The following is a 21,850-nucleotide window of genomic DNA, read 5'->3' on the forward strand; positions in this document are numbered from 1 at the left end:
CTATAATTGTCCTTCGGAAAAAGAAAGTAGTGTGTATTCGTGACTCACACTGTCCTGCCTGTCTGCATATGGAAGCCTAAAAAGCCATGTAAAATGTTACTGAAACACTAACTTGTCAGTGGCATCTAGAGAGGGAGTGTATTCATAAACCTTCACAGCAGGTCAAAGTCATGACGTTTGAGTGAAATGGTAAAACACTGCTCTCTTGTGGACGTTTTCTACTCTAGAATGCAGAACATATTATATTAAGTCATGAAATGGTGCTTGTTTCAAAGGTACGAACACTAGTGAATATAATTCTCTGCTGGATTAGCACTAAGCATTGATTTGATGTTGCTGTAAACTCTCAAAATAATTTGTACAACTGCCTAAAATTAGCTGAAATTGTATTTAAAGTGGGCAGCAGGAGAGATTTGACTATGAAGGACACGTCTGTTTGGTGTTTTCCGAAAACGCAGAGGCTTCACTCAAACAAATTGGTTTTGTTGTGGAATGTTCCTCTTGGTGGGGTTCCAGTCTGCACTTGAAGGCTGTTATAATTTGACTAATCCAGGAGATTATATCTTGGCAAGCAGAAACCCCTCATGTTCTCATAATCAGACACTAACCAAAACAAGATTTCTATTGTGTATACTGAAAAAATAGCTAACATTAACTTAGCATATTAAATAGTTATGAACAGTTATGGTGTCCGGGAATACAGCTCCTTTTAAAGAGTATGTGCAGAGCTTCTAAACACTGAAAACATGCCTAAAATGTGTAAGTTTTATGTGAAAGACTATTATTACGAGAAAGTAAGAAATGTATTATATGAGGTTAAAAAAGGAGTGCTGAAGTTTAAGTTTATGGGAAAAGGGAAATGCAACATTACTGAAATATATAAATATATAATATATATATATATATATATATATATTAATATATGCAAAAGAAATGTATTATATGAGGTTAAAAAAGAGTGCTGAAGTTTGTGTGTGTGTGTGTGTGTGTAATTACAATGTATTTTCATAAATTAACTAGTGATATTTTACTAACGATATAGGGCTAAGCATAAGTAATCTTTTGAATGACTTATGACAGATATTATAAAATGTTTAATTTGCCAGTCAATCTGGTGTCTTTTTTCACTCTTTGTCAACTGTGTGAATATATACATACACACACACACACACACGCATATTTATATTTATATATATATATATATATATATATATATATATATATATATATATATATATATATATATATATATATATATATCATTTCTAACTGAGAACATTAGCTATAAAAACATCATAAATATAATTACATTTGATAATAATAATAATAATAATAATAATAAACGCTTCCTGTCTTTTTCTTTTTGAAAATCTAATTTGCTCAATTCAATACCTAAAAGGTCTGCCTGGAACTGAAATAGAGATTTTTTTGTTTTGTATGATGAATATTAAACTTTTCTAATAACAAAAATAATATATATAATGATATACATTTTCCATTCTCAAATCACATGTTATTTAATTTTCATAGTCATACATAATGACATGTCGCAGACCTGTAAACCAACCGTACGCTAAACGTCATCATGTTTCTATAGTGATGATGATGCTTTGCGTCAAATAGCCTTCATTTCGGTTGACACAATTAACTCGCCATCGACTTTAAATCGCCAGATATCTTTACATCTATGATATGGATAACTCGGCATTAACATTTATATGAAAACAGAGTGACTTGTGTATGTTACGTGCGTTTCACCTGCGCCAGAGGCCCTCAGTTTGTGTGTTTTCCTCAGTATCCCGGCATGCACCGCATTATTTAGTGTTGTATCTCCGGGAGATGTCAGACACAGCCCTCTCTCTCTCTCTCTCTCTCTCTCTGCTCCAGCGAGGAGACAAAACCCAGCCTATCTCTCCTCTCAAAAGCCCGCAAACAGCAGAACCGACCCCATCTCTACCACCAGACACACAGTAACCTCAGCCCATCAATCCGGTAGGTGTCGGCCGCTTCTCTGCGCTTCGCTCCCGGTGTAAAGCGCGCTCAGGGGCGGGTCGCGTCTCGGCTGCACCTGCTCCTGCTCGAGCCGCTGACTGAAACAAACAAGCCATGTTTTCAAAGAAAGCCTACTGCACTGTTTGTTTAAGAAAACAATACTGCCACGTATATTTTAAGTACGCAGTTTAGCACTTGCAGTGATGTAGGTTGTTATTGTTTACTGCTTGTTGCGTATTTTCGGACGGATGAGATCATTAGCCGGTGGCTGATTATTATGACAGTAACTAGACGATTGTGAAGATGGGTGCAAACAGATGACACTGACAAATTCTGGTTGATTGGTTTGGATGTCACGAGAGTTGTTCGAAATGAGTTTTAGAACATTCCTGTTTATTCATCATGATAATAATATAAAAAAAATATAAAACAATCCGCTTTTAAGTCATTATCGATTATTTTTATGATTTTCTTTTATTATTATTGTTATTGATGCGTTAACATTTATTTGCTTCGAATCAGTTATTTGAAAATCCATTCATTTTATCTAGCAGATGCAATATTGTTTTAGGACACGTGCTGTCGTTTCTAAATTGTTCTGAGTAAAAACGCAACACTTTCTCTTGTGTCCCTATCCTTGTAAATGTCTTCTGGTGTAATTATATGAATTTCTAGAATGGTGGTTTGTTGATTGTTGCGCCGTCCGCAATGCAGGTGCTGTTTATGATCCTGCTCATCCCCAGCCATTCTCACGTGCATGTGTTGATGTGCACTGGCCAATCAGATGCTGCCATGAAACTCCCATATTTTATTAATCATGATTTTGTATGGCCTTCGTTTATTTAATAAATGGTTATTTCATAATAGGACCAAAAAGCAGTGATGTTTCTAATAATAACTGATAATCAGTTGCTATTAACCTGCTGCTGTTTTTGTGCCCTGCATAATATGTCATCATACTAGCTTACATCATGCAGGAGTATGTAGTGGGTGTGACTACATACTGAAGCACTGGATATTGGATTTTTCATGTTTGTGTGTGTGTGATGTGATGTGAGTATCAGAACTAGGATATAACAGTGTTTAGAGTCTTCTCTAAAGCTGCAGCTCATTGATTATTAATGCAAGAGAGGGAGAGAGATTTCGGAGGGCAAGAAATAGATCCGTTAAGGGAGAGTTGTGAGCGATAGTACGGGGGAAAAACAACAGAGTTGAGTACTCAGGGGGATTCTTTTGTCTCATGTGGAGCGGGGCGGGGGAGGCCTCACCCTCAGGTCAGATCAGAGCAAATGTCAGCATCAGCACTCTAAAATGTCTACCAGCCCATAGATGACTCCTAAAGGAGGGGTGAGGGAGTGAGTCTTCACGTATGCCTTGGAATATCACTTCTGAAGGATGGTCAATGCTCCCAGCGCCTGTGATTCAACGGTTAATTTACGGTAAGCAGATGGATGCGGGATACAGATGGTGATGGGGTGCACTTTGTTTCTGATGCTCACCTGATGCCCCATCAGATTATATCTTGGCAAGCAGAAACCCCTCATGTTCTCATAATCAGACACTAACCAAAACAAGATTTCTATTGTGTATACTGAAAAAATAGCTAACATTAATTTAGCATATTAAATAGTTATGAACAGTTATGGTGTCCAGGAATACAGCTCCTTTTAAAGGCTATGTGCAGAGCTTCTAAACACTGAAAACATGCCTAAAATGTGTAAGTTTTATGTGAAAGACTATTATTAAGAGAAAGTAAGAAATGTATTATATGAGGTTAAAAAAGAGTGCTGAAGTTTAAGTTTATGGGAAAAGGGAAAGGTAACATTACTGAAATATATAAATATATAATATAAATATATGCCCCATCAGCCTATAAATAAGTGTGTTATTATGATTTGGTTATTATACTAGGGTTATCTTTTGAAATATTGTGTGAATTTACAGACTAGTGTGCGGTAAACAGCAAACAGGATGGCTGTGTGCTAAGATGCCTACAAACCTATAAATACAAAACGCCAACATTTCTTTATTTATTTTTTATGTTTCACACATTATCAATACATGGGCAGATTATAGATTAATAAAGAGTTATTTTCATGCAGTCATGTACTCTTTTGAGCACTTGATTCATGTTTATTACGTTTGATTTTTTAATTTTGAAACAAATAAAACAAAGAAATCCTCTAATGTAAAATAAATTACAAATATGTCAGGTGCTACACTAATTCTAGGCCACTAATCAAAGAAAAATATTTGTGACATTGATCGTGTGTCTCGTACAGATTCTTTCACATGCTGGGGATAATACCTACAGTATGATGTTATGATGTCATGGTGGCTGCTGGGAAGCTCTCTTATTTCAGGAAGTGCTCATGTGATTCACTATAGATGACATCATCAATTGCGGTTGTACCTTAATATTGGTATTGCTCATAGGCATACAAACTCCTTATACGCCTCACTTTTCATTATTCATAAATTATTCATAGCTTTTTCCTGCTCCACAGAGCCTCATAGTCTCTCTCTTTCTGTCTTTAAGTAATGGAGGTCGTCTGTCGGTGTCCTTTATTATGTAGCTGCCGTCTTGAGCATAACCAAACACTTTTTAAAAATCTTTTCAAGCACAGCAGGTTTGACCGTGGCAAAGTCATCCTCACTGTGTGAAAAGTCTGTGTGTGTTGTGCTGTGAAAGAAAGATCAGATTACGCTATTAATGACACCCAACTGATATTATAAGAGGATTGCTTTGGTGTCCACATACAAAATGGTTGAAAAAAATGATTCAGGATGTGTGTATATAAGCCATATGGAGTTTTACTGTGTTTCTGTCAGGATTGTTTACTATGTGAATTAGTATTTTCAGTTTTTGTGGACTATGTGAATTATGTTTTTTCACTTTTTGAATTTTAGTCAGTGTAGTGTGTATGTTTGGGTATAAAAAATGATCGACAAAGTAAAAAATTTTAAAGTCCACTCCAAATGGAGATATCTCATTTAAAAAAATCCCTTTTCAAGAACTAGGACTACAACAAACGGCTCGTTTGGACTTTATGAATTATGAGACTACAGTGTTACCATACATTGATTTATTTGTGGTGCTCGCCATGATATCAAAACTGACCGCCACAAATAGATTTTCTAAAAGGCTTTGACTTCATTGAATAAACATGAGCACTGCACGTTTCAAAATCACAAAACATTTTGTTTTTCTGAAGGCGGGCCTTCATCAAACCCGGGACTGATTGAGCCATTTGTGCCAGGCTGGGGAGAAAGGTATTGTAATAATGTAAATTATGTGAAAAATAATGTGTTTTTCCACCAAGCATTAGAGCATGTTCTAGTACACCCCTAAAAAACCCCATTTAAGGAAATAGAATTAGTAGACAGATTAAGTTCAAATAAATATTTTATATATCTGTTGTAGGTGTTTTTCTTTCTTTTTTTTTCTTAAATATGAATGTCCCATAAATTTTATCATAACCAGAACATATGGGGAATGATTGTTTGAAATTACACCTAGCTTTTGTGACAGTTTTATTGAATTTATATTGTTCAAAAGTTCCAAAGTTTTATACACACTGTTCAATAGTTAATAGCTTTCACCAGCGCAAACCCTCATTTAGCATAAAAAAATAAAGTTAGGATTTATTAAAGACACACAGTGGGAAATTAGCACTGAAATGGCATGGACACAGTTATATTTGCAACTCATTTAATATTTTCCCTCTAGATCTGTAAATTTATGGATTACCTTTGTGTATGAAATGTGATATATAAATAAACTCGCCTTGCCTATGGGAGGAGAGTATTTAAATGAATCACACAACATGATTAACTAAGATTTGCACTTGTCAGTTCACTGGTATTTGTGTCATTATTTAACACCCAAAAAGTATGTCTTAAAGCAGGCGGTAATTTGCGCTGCTCTTGGTAGATGGCGCTGGTCATTATTTAAATGATAGTGTTCCTGTAGCTGGTAGAGCATTGCGTTTTCAAGCGCAAGGTTGGGGGTTCGATTCCCCGGGAATACATGATAGGTAAAAATTGATAGTCTGAATGCACTGTAAGTCGCTTCTGCTAAATGCATAAATTAATTTTTTTAATTTTAATTAACATTTTTAAATGAGATGTAGTGCCTGTGTTCTTTAATGTGTGCATTGTCAGTAAATCACAGACAGAATTTCCCCCTCCCATCTGTGTTTTTATCGAATTGCGCTCTAATGCTAATTTGCCTTGTTTAGTAAATCTGGCCCAAAATAGAAATAGTAATAAATAGTAATTAAAAAAATAATAATCATAAAAAAAAAAAAAAAAGTTTTCTGTTGGTTGTGGTTCTCACTTATTATAATCTCACTCTAAATTGAAAGTGAGTCCTTTCTAAATTCAGAATTTTGCCCAACCCTGTTTGTGGGTAGTGTGTTTCTTTGTTTCTGTAAATCTTAACATTTGCATCTGTATTGCATGATGTACTGTATGAATGAGGAGAAATGGAGATCACAAGAAAAAGAGAAAGGACACATGAGGAAGGACGGCAGTAAGTGAATTAATAAAAGAGCTGGGCAGAGTCTACTGACTGTCTTCTCTGTGAGCTCCCAGAGTGAGCACAGCCTGCCATTACTCATTCATGCTCATAGGCTTTTCATGAGTTCCACTGACTCGTAGTCTACCTTGAACATCTCCTACCCTCTTTTTTATCCACGCTGATCAAATATATGTATATACTGTATATGTTTTGACTTTAGAGCGAATCCAGCCTGCTGCTTTCCCTTCCTTTTGTCGTGTCTGTCTGGTGGAGGGCTGTGGTTAGTCAGAATGAGAGTGTGTTTAAGGCATCTGCTTCTGTCTTCTGTTTGAACACACTACCTTTTTTGGCTGCTCCTTTTTCTTGTTTTAAACTCGATCTTATGAGAAAAACATGACCATGCATTTTTTTGCAAGTCTGAAATAAGTTGCCATATGAATCACTGTCCAGATGAACTGTCCACCGAGTGTCATTAAAAGTGACTGATTTTCTCCTGTAAAGTCTAAAAGTCAGTAGTGTTTTCTGTATAGGATTTTACACAACCAGTAGGAATATTTTGTTTCATAACACTTACCCTAAACATAATCCTTAGATTTTAAATGTAATTTTTTACATTTAAAATTCAAACACTTCTACATCATCACTGCTTGTTTCATTTGGAAACTGCTGCAGTTTGCTCCAGCAGTAACATTTTTCATATTTTATAGCATTACGTTTTTCTGGATGAGAGCAGGAAGCTCATTTTTTTCGTCATATAGCAGAATGAATGTGAAGCATGATTAGCAATGCCGACCCTCAACACACCCGCAAGGCGTTCTCTTATCTCGTGTTTCTCCTTTTTCTTCTATCTTTCTGAATGTCAGATTTATTGTGTTGCATTATCATGATAGGAGGAAGTGCACCCAGAGGAGACAGTCAGCCTAAGTTATCTATTAATAATTTAAACTACATAGGGCTTTATGAGGACCCTTTTACTAAATCAAAGCCTTTCTTAAGAAGTCATGATGGGGAAACTTTCTTTTATCTTCTGGTAGAAGCAGAAAAAAAAATGTTGTTAATGAATAAATTAGCCCATAAGTGAGTATATTTGTAGCTGGGATATGATATATTAGGCTGGTGTTTTTAAAAGGGACATATCATGAGAAATTGAATTTTCCTTGATTTTTAAAATTAGAGACTTGATCAACTTTCAGATCTCAAAACTTCAAACTCAAAACTGCCCGTCTTCAAATGTCTTTTATTTAAACTAAGATTCTCATCAAAATCACATGAACAGAGGATTAATCAGTCAAATACTGTTTTTACTTTAAATGATATTGAAACACATTTCTAAACTTCCCTTCTTGTGAGACAAGACAGAATCAAAGACTAATCACAGAAAATTAATGGCTATATAAAAAGCTAACTATAATGGTGTAATAATAAAAACTCCATAATCATCGGGAAGAAGGAGGCGGGAACCGGCGGTCACTCAAAATGAAACTTTAATAATTCAAAATAAACACAAAACAGTGCATCAGCCCCTCACGGACGACTGATCACAAATGGTTAGATACAAAGGACACTATATAATTGGTTATTAAAATATTGCTCAATTGAATTCACCAGCACATTCATTGCAAAAGACCATGAATATTCAATTTATCACCCAGCCCTACTAAAATTTTATGTGGATCAGAAATCATAAAGAGGAAAAAATGAAATATGTATGATATGACCTCTTTTAAGAGCCCTTTGGGATGGGGGATGATCCCTAAGCAGTACAGGGGTCTGTGGAAAGAAACAAGCCCAGCGTTCACCCTCTTAAATCAATACTCCCACATACAATATCTACAGACTGTCCCTTGTTTCTCTGTCTCATCTGAAACACATTACATAGTTTCTTAGCTCTTTGTCCTCTCAGACAGAGGGACATGGATTCGAGGAAGGGATAGTGATATCCGGAGCAAACAATTGAATTGCAATAAATGTGTTTGTGTAAGTACTGTATGACAGTCTCCTGACCTCGCTATGTGGCTGTGACTCCATTGTAAAGATTTCATGTGTGTAGTTTTATCCAGCACTGACTTCACACGTGCAGTTTTATAGAAGCTTGTCCTGGTTTCACAAACACAGCCACATCTATATTTCGCTGCTGGTGAATTGTGACCTCGTGCCAGTAGGAAGAGTGATTTTTGTGTTATGTTGAATTATTTTTAAGATGTACTACAGAGTAGCAGATATCCTGATGTTGATGTCTCAGAAGAGTTTTAATTAAAGATGCTGTAAGTAATTTTTTTTAATGGAATGACGCTCAGAAATGTCCCTATTACAGTACCTGTCAGATCTGAATTAGATTTGTCCTAAAATATCTTGAAATAATGCACTTGTGTCTGTTGCAGCCCTGAATCTCTAAACTGCAAAAATGTGACTACAGTCAAATTCTCTTTTTAGATATTTTTTTTGTGTGTGTGTGTGTGTCAAACATTATGTGTGTTTCATACAAGAATAATTTTTCTTCTGTTGTACTTGGAAACGATGGAATTTACTTAAGACGGTTTTAGTTTGTGGTTATTAGATCTTATTATTCATAATTATATATACACACAACATTTTCCATCATAATCAGTAATCATGTAATGTAGTAACACTGCTTTAGAAAATTGCATATTTTATCTCAAAAACTTGTTTGTGGTGTTTTATTAGTAGTTTTTTAGTATATAAAAAAATAAGAATATTATTATTTAAAAATTAAGTTATTTTATTTTAATATACTTGTTTAAAAAATTTAATTTTACAATCAACCAGCTATAGTAAAAACAAATTTGATACAGAAATTGAAGACACAAATTTAATTCTAACATTTTTAGTAAATTGCACAAATAAGAAGAAACTACAAGTAACACATTAAATTAACCAAGAAATTTTGAAGTAGAAAAACTGAAATAATAATTTCTTGTGAAACGTCCTCCAATAACCTTGGAGCTAGGTATGTAATAGACTAATGTAACTTTTAGTTATAGTGAGCAATAACTGCCAGAAGGCTGAATAATATTCCATATATCTGACTAGTATGTTCTTTTCTTGTGTTTACAGGTCTCCTGGGCTAGTGTGTGTGCAGGTGTGAGAGAGTGAGTTTAGTTACACATGTGAGTGTGACTGTGTACCATCATCAACATGGCCTCGGTGAGTGTGACCTTGGAGAATCAACTGGACAGCGCACAGAAAAACCTTCTGTTCCTGCAACAAGACCATGCCAACACATTGAAAGGCCTTCATGCTGAGGTCCGCCGCCTACAACAGCACTGCACAGGTACATGCATACGCACGCACACATGCAGATACACTGAGCATCATGTAGTGACTGCCACTTACAGCACAACTGCACTTAAGCTACCATCCATAAACACATACATCATTCATTTGTAAAATTTCTACAGGAAATGAAGCATTGTAATCATGAAAAATGGAGTGTCTAATTTATTTAATGGCTCAAATTCTCATTATAATTGCTTTCTTATGTAAAATATATTTGCTGAGCAATTAAGAAAAATCATTGCCAGTTTTAGTGCATTATTATTATTTTATTTATTATTATTTATATATTTTATATCTAGTATTGTTTTATTTTATTTTTGTATTTTTGCCACTTTTATTCAGAAGCTAATTAATATGTGACTGGAAATGAGAGGATGGATGGGGAGGATGGGATTGGGACTCGAGCTGGATTTGAACACAAGTGCCCTCATGAAATATGCCAAATCATATGTGTTACATGATGACTGTCAGTTTAATGATGTTGACATCTTGAGGTCACTTGTGTTGGCATTATAGTAAATGTCTAGATCAAAAATGAACACAAATCTGTGGCCCTTTGTCAGCGACACATACTGCACATAGAGTTTGTGCAGTCCTGTCAACAGGTCACTTCTCTATGTGAAGTAAAACAGTGCCACAGGGATTATTGTTTAGGATCTCATTTTAGACAGCTCAATCCTCATCTAAATTCTGTTTCAGACGCAATGCAATGCGAGAAAGCAACGCAAATCAGTCACAAACTGGGCTTTTAAAATATATAGTCATGATCATGTCTATTTGCTTTCATTTTTCGTACGTTTCATGTTTCACTAATTTTTGTTAATACAGAAGATCTAGACTACAGAGTGAATGTGCTCTGACTCTTATAGAACTTTTTGCACTGAATGTGAAAATTCGGTGCAATGACGCTTTTGAATTGAAACAATGGATCCCTCTGGGGTTATTGACACTAGGCGCAATCATTTGCTATCGACTGTACGTTGATTTGTTCCCCCGTAGATTTGAGCTAAGATCACGTGCAGCTGCTGTTGCATAAAAAGGCAAGAGGCACTGAAGAAGAGTATTCTGAGAGCGAAGAAGATGCTGAGTTCTTGTTATCGTTGGTATCTTAGAAGAGTTTTCACGTTCAGTGTGAAAAGGCCTTAATGCTGCTTCATTCCAATCTCTATGGTCATTCTTTTCTTAAGTAAATATGAAAACGATGTGCTATATATTAGTGTGTGATTCATTATTTCACAAAACATCACAGCCAAAAAGCAAAACAAAACAAATCATCAAAGCAAAACCACAAAACATAACAAACAAAAAAATAGCAAAGCATAGTAAAAACAAAACCTCGAAACAAAATAGCCAAGCAAAAATGCAAGGTAAAGCAAAACAAAACAAACAAAACAACATGAAATACTGGTCTAATTGTTTGCAGTTCATTGAAGCACAAAACAAAACAAAAACTGTTACATTACATTTATGCATTTAGCAGACGCTTTTATCCAAAGTGACTTAAAGTGCATTCAGGCTATACAATTTTTTTTTATTTTTACCAGTATGTGTGTTCCCTGGGAATCGAACCCACAACCTTTTGCGCTGCTAATGCAATACTCTAACACTGAGTCACAGGAACAGAAAACAAAAACTCAGCAATTAAACTAAGCAATTTGAAGTTTCATGTTGTTTATATTGTCCCTAACTCCAACATGCTCTTTTATCCTTGGTTGACTCTGTTGTGTTATTGTTTCTCTGTTTTTGCTCTCACTCTCATGATCTCCTGTTTCATGTGATGTCTTGTGTCATGCGTTATTCAACTGTTGTCAATGAAGGTAGTGTGATGCTTCATGCTGCCAGCCTAACATTTGATCTCTCTCTCTCTCTCTCTCTCTCTCTCTCTCTCTCTCTCTCACACACTCACACTCCTCGTTCTTCATTCTGTCCACTCCTTCTGTCCTCTCTTTTGTTTCACAGACCTGACATATGAGCTGACAATGCGGAGTTCTGATCCAGGCGGTAAGATTTCTCACGCACTCTTTATATGTGGCTGCATTCACACTCAGAACAAAATGCTCATGCAAGGGGGCTGTGTGTGTGTCAGGTGTTGCTTGGATGCTGTCAAAGTGCTTGTCATCCACACTTTCACCTGTTAAAAGAAGTCTCTTAACAGCCTGGTAGATGCACAGACAGATAGACATGCAAACAGCAGGAGGAAGGCCAATTGGAAACATCCAGAAATGCTGTTATTTTTTGTTTCTTATTTTGTCTGGCACTCTCTTTATTTATCTGCCACGGTATTGGTCCCTCTTTGCAGCAGGTCGTAAATAAAACTTATTTATTTCCCGCAAAGAAAGAGAACTGTGTCCCTCTTTGCCCATATACCACCATGGTTATGCCTTGTAACCTGGCAACCAGCAACCCACCCATTAACCGCGCACACACACACACGCACACACACACACAGAGAGAGAGAGAGAGAGAGAGAGAGAGAGAGACCCCCTGCTGCCCACAGGACTGCCATTTCCCTCTCTCTCCTTTTCAGTTTCACTCTGTTTAATATATGTTGGCCTTTCAGTGTCTGCACACACATACAATGCACTGATAAAACATTTAGGCATCTGAATGCTCAGCTCAGTTCCCACAGACATGCTGTTTCCAGGCAAAACACTGAAGGCTTTGAGACTCTGAAATATTTATTTTGGAGTTGAAATTATTGTATTATTTCACAAAAATAGCTAACAACATTAAAAATTCTATTCAATTATAAAATAACAGAAAGAAAACACCATGACAAGCACTGTTACAATATCACAATATTTGTTTTTAGATTAATATGATTATTCTGCAGATAATATTTCTGCAGTTGACTAGTCCGAGTCAAGTATTCCAGAGGGCTGTGTATAATAAATTAGTTTCACATTTGTTTAGTGTCTATATGGTTGGACAGGCTGTTGTTTGAGTTTGCGCATGTGGCCGATGTGAGCCAGATTCGTGTCTAGCACAGGAAATGAGATTATGAATGACTACACTAATACAGCACTAATGCAAACGGCTAATGCATCATCTGCAACCTGCTGACTACATCCCCACACTCATGTTCCTAACAATAGCCATGACATTTCAGACTAGCGCCACTGCCATACATCAAAACACTTGGTTTTATGTGGAATGACATTCACAAATGACATGAGAGACTTTCAGATGAGAATCACATGTTCCTCTCATTTCAAAGATCAAGCATTGTTCTTAATCCAGCCATCAGATAATAATAGAGATGATTTCTCTTTCTGTCGACTGGAGTTACAGCAGATGGTTCATTCTCATTAAACTACATGTCCGTAACAGATAACTACACCACCGATAATTAGACATCTGTGTTGCCTCTCTACCGTGGCACATTATATGTGACATTGAACCACAAACCCAGTCTTAAATAGCATGGGTATATATCACGGGTATATTTGTAGCGATAGCCAAATTGTGTAGGTCAAAATTATAGATTTTTATTTTATGCCAAAAATCATTAGAATCTTAAGTAAAGATCATGTTTCATTAAGATATTTTGTAAATTTCCTACTGTAAATATATTAAAACTTAAGTTTTGGTTAGTAATACAAACTTGATTTGGACAACTTTTTTTGCACCCTCAGATTCCAGATATTCTAATACTTGTATCTCGGTCAAATTTTCAGTCCTATACCATACAACAATGGCTTATTAATTCAGCTTTCAGATGTATAAATCTTTATTTAAAAAAAATTACCCTTATGACTGGTTTTGTGGTCCAGGGTCAGATATTGTCATTGTGAAGAATGAAGTATACCTATCACAGTTCCACATGTAAGTACTCTTATACTGGAGCTGGCGCTTTGACCTCAGATGACTGTGCTGGAGTGTGTTTTGTGGATGTTTTATCGCTGTCCAACTGGGTTTGTGTGTGAATTTGATGGTGACCTCATTATCTGGTGTGGCCATTTCTAAGTGCTAATGAAGCGGTCAGGGACAGTGAGAGAGAGTGAGTCAGTCTCCAACATGAGCTCATCCTGCATGTCTGTTTTAATAACTATTAGAGAGATCCCACTGAACTGAGACCCTCATTATCTCAGTCTCAGGTGAAGTGTACCGCATAATTCCAATATGTGAATCTGATATCAAAGGATATTTATTTTATTGTGTTTTGTTAAAGTTACCTTTATATGCCTTTTTGTCTATTAAGTTGTTATTTCATGTTATTTGCGTGCACTAATTAAAATTTGCAGCATTTTTCTGATTAATTGGATACAATTTTCAATTATCATTTTTTAAAATTAAATCATTAAATCTAAATCATTTGTTAAATTTCTGATTCTCTAATTTTACTCTCTATATATACTACTATTCTGTTATTTCTTTATTTCTTTTTTCTTTTATTGCTTTGGCAGTTACAAATGTTTACTCTTTTTCTTTTGTCATGCCAGTGAAGCACAATAAATTTAAACTGAGAGAAAGCAAGAAAGTGAGAGAGAGAGAGAGAGAGAGAAAGAGAGAGAAATCTTCCCTTGCGTGCCATTGTTTAGGCTGTTGCAAAGCTGAAGGACAATAATGAGGGACATTGCTATTCCCCCAACCTTCACATCCATTATCAGTGTAACAGGAGATAGGATGTCTGTGTCTGCCCTTCACTCCCTCTCTCTATGAGTGTGTGGAGTCTCTCTCTGAGGTGCCCGTCTCAGCCCCACCCTGTTTGGCTGCTAAATGCAAATTTAACATTCTTAGACATTTATAAGAACAACGTAACCCATGTAAAATAAAAAAAAAATGGTTAATGATGAGGTGATTCTCAGTAAGAGATGGTTCGGAATAATCCATGCAATTACAATTTGTTTATCCTGCTAAATGTATGTAGAAATCAATAATATCTATGCTGAGCTAAGCTAAATGGGCTGTTCCCGTAATACAACAAATGCAGTTTGTCAAAAGCTTAACATCAGATCTTAGGGGAGGAGTGGAGTGTTCCTGTATAGGAAAGGGTTTGATGTTTCATAGCCTTTAGTTCTGCAGGGGTAATTGGTTTATTGATGTGTGATTCACAGGTCACTACTGCCCTCTGCAGGCTAATGCTTTAGTCAGTTTGCAGAATGTCTTTATGTAAACCTATTATTTCAGACATTGTACTTCTTAATAGCTTTATTCCAAAACCTAGTGAAACACTTCTCTTCCTGGATAGACAGCTGCCTTCATGATGATGACGGATGACGAAACTAGTGAAAGATTCTTTAACTCCAGTCCTGGAGGGCAAATGTCCTGCAGACATTAGTAAAATCCCAACTTATCGCACCCGTCTGCAACTTTCAAGTAATTCTGAACACTTTCTAAGCTTATTCTGATGTGTTTTGTTTGTGTTGGATCTAAACTCAGACGTCATATCAATGGATTAAGGTGTTTCTTGGAGGTTATGTAAGACCTTTTTATGTTGTCTGAGATAACCAGCTGGATGTACGTTATCCCTCTTAAAACAATTGCTAAAAGATTAGTTTTTACCATATGTGTTGAAATTAATATTGAAGTCTTCCATTGTTACACACGGTGGTTAAGTGTTTTCAGTCACACGATGGCGCCAGACTGTCAACAATAGCGGAGTGACTCGTTAAGCATGTAAGCAGTACCAGTCAAGATGACTCGTAGTACCCGGATGATCGGTTGTTATCTGGGAATAACATACCGCTGGATGGCTCGATTGACCAATCAGAATCAAGTATTCCACAGAGCCGTATATAAAAAAAAGTACTTTAAAAAATGTTTTTACTTACGCCAGGTGACCTATAAATGAAACCTTTCCATTGCAGTTTTGCTATATATTCTTTTTTCAATTGCCTGAAAAACCTCATAATGCAAGCATAAAAACATCTTTGTAATATATGAGAGTTTTTGTTAAATTGATGCGTTTCCATTAGGTGTATTAGGCAACACTTCCACACCCCTAAACATGCAACACAAAACTAAACTTGATTGGTTGCTCTATATGCCAGTCATATGTCTTTTTGGGTGGTCCTTGGCCATTAAAAGCGGCCAAGATTTTCAGACCTTCTGCCATCAGTCTGAAAGTTTGGCTACGAGAGACTAAACTCAGCAGGACACTGGCCCTCCAAGACAGGAGTTGAGGAGCCCTGGAATAAAATGTATATTTGTGTGTAGCATCCTTTTAAATGTTTGAACCTAACATCTTGTTCCCTCTCAGATGATGGTGAGGCTCGTTGCAGAGAGCTGCACCAGCGCTGTGAGGAGCTGGAGGCTCAGCTCAAGGCTAAAGAGCAGGAGAACACAGAGCTCCTGCGAGACCTGGAGCAGAAGAACGCCATGATCTCTGTGTTGGAGAACACCATCCGTGAGCGGGAGAAGAAGTACCTGGATGAGCTGAAGTTGAAGAGCCATAAGTTGGCTGTGCTGTCTGGAGAGCTGGAGCAGAGAGCCAGCACCATTGCCTACCTCACCTCCCAGCTCCACGCTACCAAAAAACGTCTTCTCGCCGGGGGAGCTGCGGGTATAAGCCCCTCTGTCAGCCCTATTGGCTCTTTCAAACCCACCCCACCCCCCGCTCCAGTGGCTTCAGGAAATGACAAAGACATCCGGCAACCCGAGACACCTCGCAGACGCATGCGCAAAAGTCTTTCGCAGCCGCTGCACTCTGAATACACGGAGCTGTACCGGTTGGGCGCCGCAGATGGCCGTAGGGTGGTCCTGAGGGATTCGGTAGATGCCATGCCAGATCCCACACCATTCCTGCAAGCCAGAGAGCCCGCGGCCCCCTTAGAGTCTCAGCCGGTCCTGCGGGAACGCCCCTCTGTAATCCCGCCCATCGCTTCTTTGGCCACGCCATCAAGCCCCGCCCACATCCCAGTGCCCCCAAGTCCCAAGAATACTCCATCGTGGGAGGGAACCCATTCCCATGCTAACGCGCATATAGGTGTAGCGCATCGGATCCACCACTCGCCCTCAGCAGGTGGGCAGCAGGCGGAAGTGGAGACCCTCGCTGTGGACCAGGTCAGTGGGGAGCAGGTGGTTCGCAAACGCTCAGGTGCAGACAGAACTGTTTAAGACTGACAAATGCGCACCTATACACATCCTAAAACAGATAGTATATAAATGTATAGACGTATTAAGACCAATGAAGTATATGCGGAAATCTTTATGACTGTGAAAATCGACATATCTCCAACAACCTAGTGAAAAAAACATACAGATCACAAACACAATACAGATTTAAACAACTAACGAACACGATAGCACAGCACATCCCTGTTAAATTCTGAACAACACGCCTTGGCAAGTGAACAAGATTTAGGCAAAGACTGTTTTTGCGAGAGTGGGAGAATATGAATGTGTTTTAAAGGGAAGATGGAGAGACTACGGATGGCAGCAAGAGCTTCTGTATGTCATGCTGCTTTTTATGCAACACTGTATAAATGAAAAAAAAAAAGTTAAATACTTTTGTTCATGGTCATTTGAATAATTTCTACATTAGTTGGGAAGGAGAACTGTGAGCATGCCAAATGTTTGTTTTTCTTTCCCATTTGACTTTCAGCGTCTTCTTTGCGCTTTCTGTTCTTCTCATCATCGATATCCCGCTCTGTTTGACTCGAGGTGCAAACACAGGATCATATATTGCCAAATCTCTTCATTGCCTGCCGATTTAATGTTCTAATGCATATTCATATCTAATCATATTTATTCATGAGCACTGCAGCAGTACTGGAAACTCCACTCTCCTTCCCCTTTCATTCCCATATCTACAGGCTAATGTGAACAATCCTGCAGCTCCTTATTAAACACCTACAGAAATCAAAGGTCTCAAAGAGGTCACTTCAGTTTATGATCTTGTTTCCCTTGCTTTTTCTTATCAATAACAATCTACGTATAAAAAATAAGTTGAAGGGATAGTCCACCTTTTTTACGGTCTATGGGGGGTCAGAAACCTCTCGGATTTCATAAAAAATAAATTGATTTGTGTTTAAAAAATGAAATTAAGGTCTAACGGGTTTGAAATGATATAAGGTGAGTAATTAATGACAGAATTTTCTTTTTTTGGTGAACTATCCCTTCAAAGATGTGTTATTAATTGTTTAAGATGATATAATAATAATATAAAAATATAAAATTCCTCCTGCTTGCTTCTAAACAGAATTTTGTGATTATTTAGTGCTCTCTGTTAGGGTTATTTTGCATTTGAATATCATGTCCACATCTGAAAATGCAGTCTAATTTTAGGACCAAAGTAATAGTGAATACCTAGTCATGACAATTTCTCCCTTTTCTGACTAAATCAAACCACATTTCCCCGTATTATCCCTCGCATGGAATGAAAACTGACAAAACGTCAAGTATTTTATGAAGTGTTTTTATTAATTAGCAGTACAAAAATAAACGTACATACTGATAAACAAACTTAGGAAGGTGTACAAGCGAAAGCGATTGAATCTTAATGGTTTAAGACAATCAGCTGCTTGTTAAAGAGCTCGGGGAAGTGAAGTAGAGGGTGCCCGAGCCCTTTAACAAGATTTGCTCTTGTCTCGACACACTTCGTCAAGCTTATTATGGTTTAATGTGATTTTACCATAAGCCTTGTTTTATTTTCAATGTTCGCTGACGTAAATGGCAGGAACAAACAGATTAAATCATTGAGAAGGTTGAAATGGCTCAGTAGAGTACAATCAATGCATGTTTGCATAAGTATCAAGGAAAATAAATTCCATTATTCATATCAACTAATCATGAAAAAACTACATTATTAATTTATAAAAAAAAATCAACAATCTGGAAAACAAAATCTACAGGCTTCTGAGGCATGTGCTTAACTCTCGCTTCAGAAACAAAAAAACTTTGGAAACAGTCGCCAGTCAAGCAAATGCAACCTTGTTTTCTGCTGTCAATTTAACACAAAACTTGGGCAGAGATCATGCACAGAGTTGCTAAATTGCATTTAGTCCATGTTCCATATTTTTATTTTGTTGGATTATTTTTGTATTGAAAGAAGTGACAGATGCAAGAAGGTGCCCAAGATTGACCCATGCCAAGTGGCCCTTATGACAGAAAGTACCCAAATAAGAATGACATCACGAGTCCAAAAACTGTCAGACAGCTATAAATGGGTCTAGAACTGGCAGCATCTGTGTAATATTCCACATCTGTCTCATTGTGTCCTTCGTGTCCATGTCCATGCCCGTGTCCGTGACCGTGTCCGTACCCATGGCCATGACCATATCCCGCACCATAGCCTCCGTATCCTCCATACCCGTGCCCGTACCCATATCCAGGTCGGGCCAAGGAGCTCAAGCCATGTCCGACCAGCATTCCCCCTAGAGCTCCGGCGGCAGCCGCCCCTGCTACCTTCCCAGTGCTGTGTCCCGAGGAGCCTCCGGTGTGAGCTGGTGGGGCACGGTAATGTCCACCGCCTCCTCCCCAGCCTGCGCGACCGGAGCTGCTGCCACCCCATCCTCCACCTCGGCCTCCTCCACGCCCGAAGCCCCCGCCCCGACGCGACTGGACCGCAGGAAACATCATCGTCAGGAGTAACAGGCAGTTCATCAACAACAAGATTTTATATTGGGAGAACATGCTGGAAGATGCTGTGAAAACACAAGGTCAGAGGTTGACTGGATCCATGTCTGGTAACAAAGGGCAGAGCATGCTAACTCTAAACATAGTTCTAGACTTTGACTCATCGGTCCCTATGAGATCTGTCTGATCAGTGGTCACAGAGGACACAGCGGCAGGAGAAAGGATATAGAGAAAGCCAATGTCAAGAAAGAGAAATTAGAGAGGTCTTGTTTTCTAAAATGTCTAAGCTTATATCTGAAAAAAGGTAACCTATTTATTATGTATTCCTGATAGAAAGAAAGAAAATCCTGTTTTTTTTTTTAAACCTATTTTATATAACCTACTTTTGGTTATTGGCTAATTTTAAGGATAAGTTGAATACATTTAAGAGACAATTCTGTTTCTAAAACAAGGGGAAAAAATTACTGAAGATATATCCAAAACAGATCTTTTAAGAATGTTTATGTAAACATTGTTTTCCCCCAAAGTAAAAAAGTGCTAAAGACTGCACACAATGTCCTTTGAGGGAAAAAAAAAGTCTTTATTCAGAGGCCATAAATATACACAAGTGCCCATGCAATGACTAAATGTTTTCAGTGACATCTATCTGTCCGTCTGTCTTTCTATCTGTCCGTCTATTTGTCTGTCAGTCTAAAATTTGGAGTATTTAGGAATGTGTTAATGTTTCTTAAAGTCTGCTCACAAAGACTGCTTTGTGAAACACGATTACAATTTGGTAACACTTTACAATAAGTTTCCATTTGTTAATATTAGTTAACTACATTAGTTAACAAACTAATAATGATAAATACTTAATGTTGATTCCGACATTTACTAATACATTATACAAATCTAAAGTTGTGACTATTAATGTTATTTAATAGACCTGTGCTAACATGGACTAACAATGAACAGCTGTATATTTACTACTTGGTATTAAAGATTAATAAATATTAACAAATTAATAGATTAATAAACAATTTATTTCTCGTAGTTAATGGTAATTGAGTATAGTTAGTTATAATATTAAGTATAGTTATATATATATATAAAGTGTGCGTGTGTGCGTATATAATAAATTTCATTTATATAAAACTTGTATTTATTTATATGAAAGGCAAGACAAAAAAAAATACTCATTAAAAACATTTTATATAATAGAAGTTCTATATTGAACTTGAGATTATAACATACATAGATCTCTATGTACATTATGATCTGAGCAGTACATGATCTTTTCAGAATCTAGGCCTCCAGTCTGGCAGCTTTAGAAAGGTAATCTGGTGTACTTCAGTGTCTGGTTGTCTCTCAAGATTATTCTCACCCCTACACTCACCATTCACAACACAAAGACAACGCTTGTTCTTAAAATCCTTCAATTATAAAGTAAACTTTACCACAAGGTCACTATCACTCTAAGATGACCCTTATAAACAGCACTGGAATTTAAGTAAAAAGCAAATGTTTTATAGACATAGGCTATGTATTAATTCTGCATCAACAGCCTTAGAAAATAGAAATAAACAGTAATACATTATACACCACAATAGCACACACTGGTATTTTCTTTAAATATATTATTAAAATAATAATAACAATAATAATAATAAACTACCAATAATATTATATATATCATATGGTTTAAGTTTCCTTCCTTCAAAAGAGTATGCATTGACTTACATTGAATTAGTATGTGAATGAAATGTTTTTTGGAAGGTTCAGGGTGACTGTCCAAGTGTTGTCCTCCTCTCTGGTGTGCTGAGCTTGAATGGATGAGAGTTTGAGACAGAACTCACACAAGTACACGTACACATCGGCATTAACCGACTGATGCTCGTTCTCTGATTGGTCGAGTGAATGAACCTACGTCGGCTCGTCTCACCGGCACAGGATCAGAACAACGCTCTAATCCATCAACAGGATTAAGACGGTCTGTGGATTTGACAAACGTCTTTAGGCCCAGGGGTCATACTGTGGGCTCGGTCATGTGGTGATTCTGTCTCTCCATGAGCTCAGAGATGCTGGTTAGATAACCCACGAGACGACCTGCAGTCAAATCTGGTGAAGACTACAAAAATACAATCTTGGCCAGTTAAAAGAAAAACAATGGACCCCTTCACGTTTCCGGGGTTCTTAGAAGCAGAAGTCGATAGCCTATAGTTTGGTCCTGAAGTGGTGTATGCAATTTAAAGAAAAACCCAGCGTTTCTGAGGAAAAAAATTATAGAAAGATTAACAAAAGATGTCAAAGTTGCCGTCACTCGCCCAGCTGTAAGAAATACCCACACAGCAGCGTTAACTAGTTTTCTGAAATGTAATGCCAAAGTAATAAAACACAGAATATATTGTTAAAAGGGTACATAAAAACTACTTTTGCTAGATATAACTGTGAAAATACAAATGCAAAACATTTTAATTAGTGATCTTATACACTTTTAAGTTCTCTTGCTAAACTGTAGGATACTACATAGTGTGCATAACC

The 21,850-nt window shown here is 37.1% G+C and overlaps 2 protein-coding genes across 6 annotated transcripts; one reads left to right on the top strand and one right to left on the bottom strand.

Annotated features, from left to right (window-relative positions):
- The first annotated feature begins 1,798 nt into the window (after positions 1–1,798).
- On the top strand, positions 1,799–17,619 carry LOC127963821 (coiled-coil domain-containing protein 92). Of its 5 annotated transcripts, none has more exons than XM_052563893.1 (6): positions 1,800–1,992; positions 3,315–3,431; positions 5,208–5,265; positions 9,590–9,806; positions 11,771–11,812; positions 16,014–17,619. In XM_052563893.1, the coding sequence occupies exons 4-6, from the start codon at positions 9,671–9,673 to the stop codon at positions 16,868–16,870; spliced, it is 1,035 nt and encodes a 344-aa protein (XP_052419853.1). In that variant the 5' UTR covers positions 1,800–1,992; positions 3,315–3,431; positions 5,208–5,265; positions 9,590–9,670; the 3' UTR covers positions 16,871–17,619. The 5 variants fall into 5 exon arrangements, with proteins under 5 accessions (XP_052419854.1, XP_052419853.1, XP_052419852.1 ...); XM_052563892.1 differs by having other exon boundaries at positions 3,322–3,431; XM_052563894.1 differs by lacking the exon at positions 5,208–5,265 and having other exon boundaries at positions 1,799–1,992; positions 3,322–3,431.
- Positions 17,620–18,154: 535 nt separating this feature from the next.
- Positions 18,155–21,209, bottom strand: LOC127963823 (uncharacterized). The gene is made up of 2 exons (XM_052563897.1): positions 21,050–21,209; positions 18,155–19,398 (listed from the first exon to the last, which is right to left on the bottom strand). Exon 2 carries the CDS (start codon positions 19,385–19,387, stop codon positions 18,854–18,856), a length of 534 nt encoding a protein of 177 aa, XP_052419857.1. The 5' UTR covers positions 19,388–19,398; positions 21,050–21,209; the 3' UTR covers positions 18,155–18,853.
- Positions 21,210–21,850: the final 641 nt, after the last annotated feature.

This window comes from Carassius gibelio, chromosome B8 (assembly GCF_023724105.1).
Source record: "Carassius gibelio isolate Cgi1373 ecotype wild population from Czech Republic chromosome B8, carGib1.2-hapl.c, whole genome shotgun sequence".
In the NCBI taxonomy this organism is placed as follows: domain Eukaryota; kingdom Metazoa; phylum Chordata; class Actinopteri; order Cypriniformes; family Cyprinidae; genus Carassius; species Carassius gibelio.

Excerpts from the sequence above, each read along its gene's own strand:
- LOC127963823 (XM_052563897.1), bottom strand. The coding sequence starts at position 19,387 with ATGTTCTCCCAATATAAAATCTTGTTGTTGATGAACTGCCTGTTACTC.
- LOC127963821 (XM_052563894.1), top strand. The coding sequence starts at position 9,671 with ATGGCCTCGGTGAGTGTGACCTTGGAGAATCAACTGGACAGCGCACAG. Across the intron at positions 9,807-11,770 it reads CCTACAACAGCACTGCACAG|ACCTGACATATGAGCTGACA; the intron begins GTACATGCATAC and ends TTTGTTTCACAG. Across the intron at positions 11,813-16,013 it reads GCGGAGTTCTGATCCAGGCG|ATGATGGTGAGGCTCGTTGC; the intron begins GTAAGATTTCTC and ends GTTCCCTCTCAG.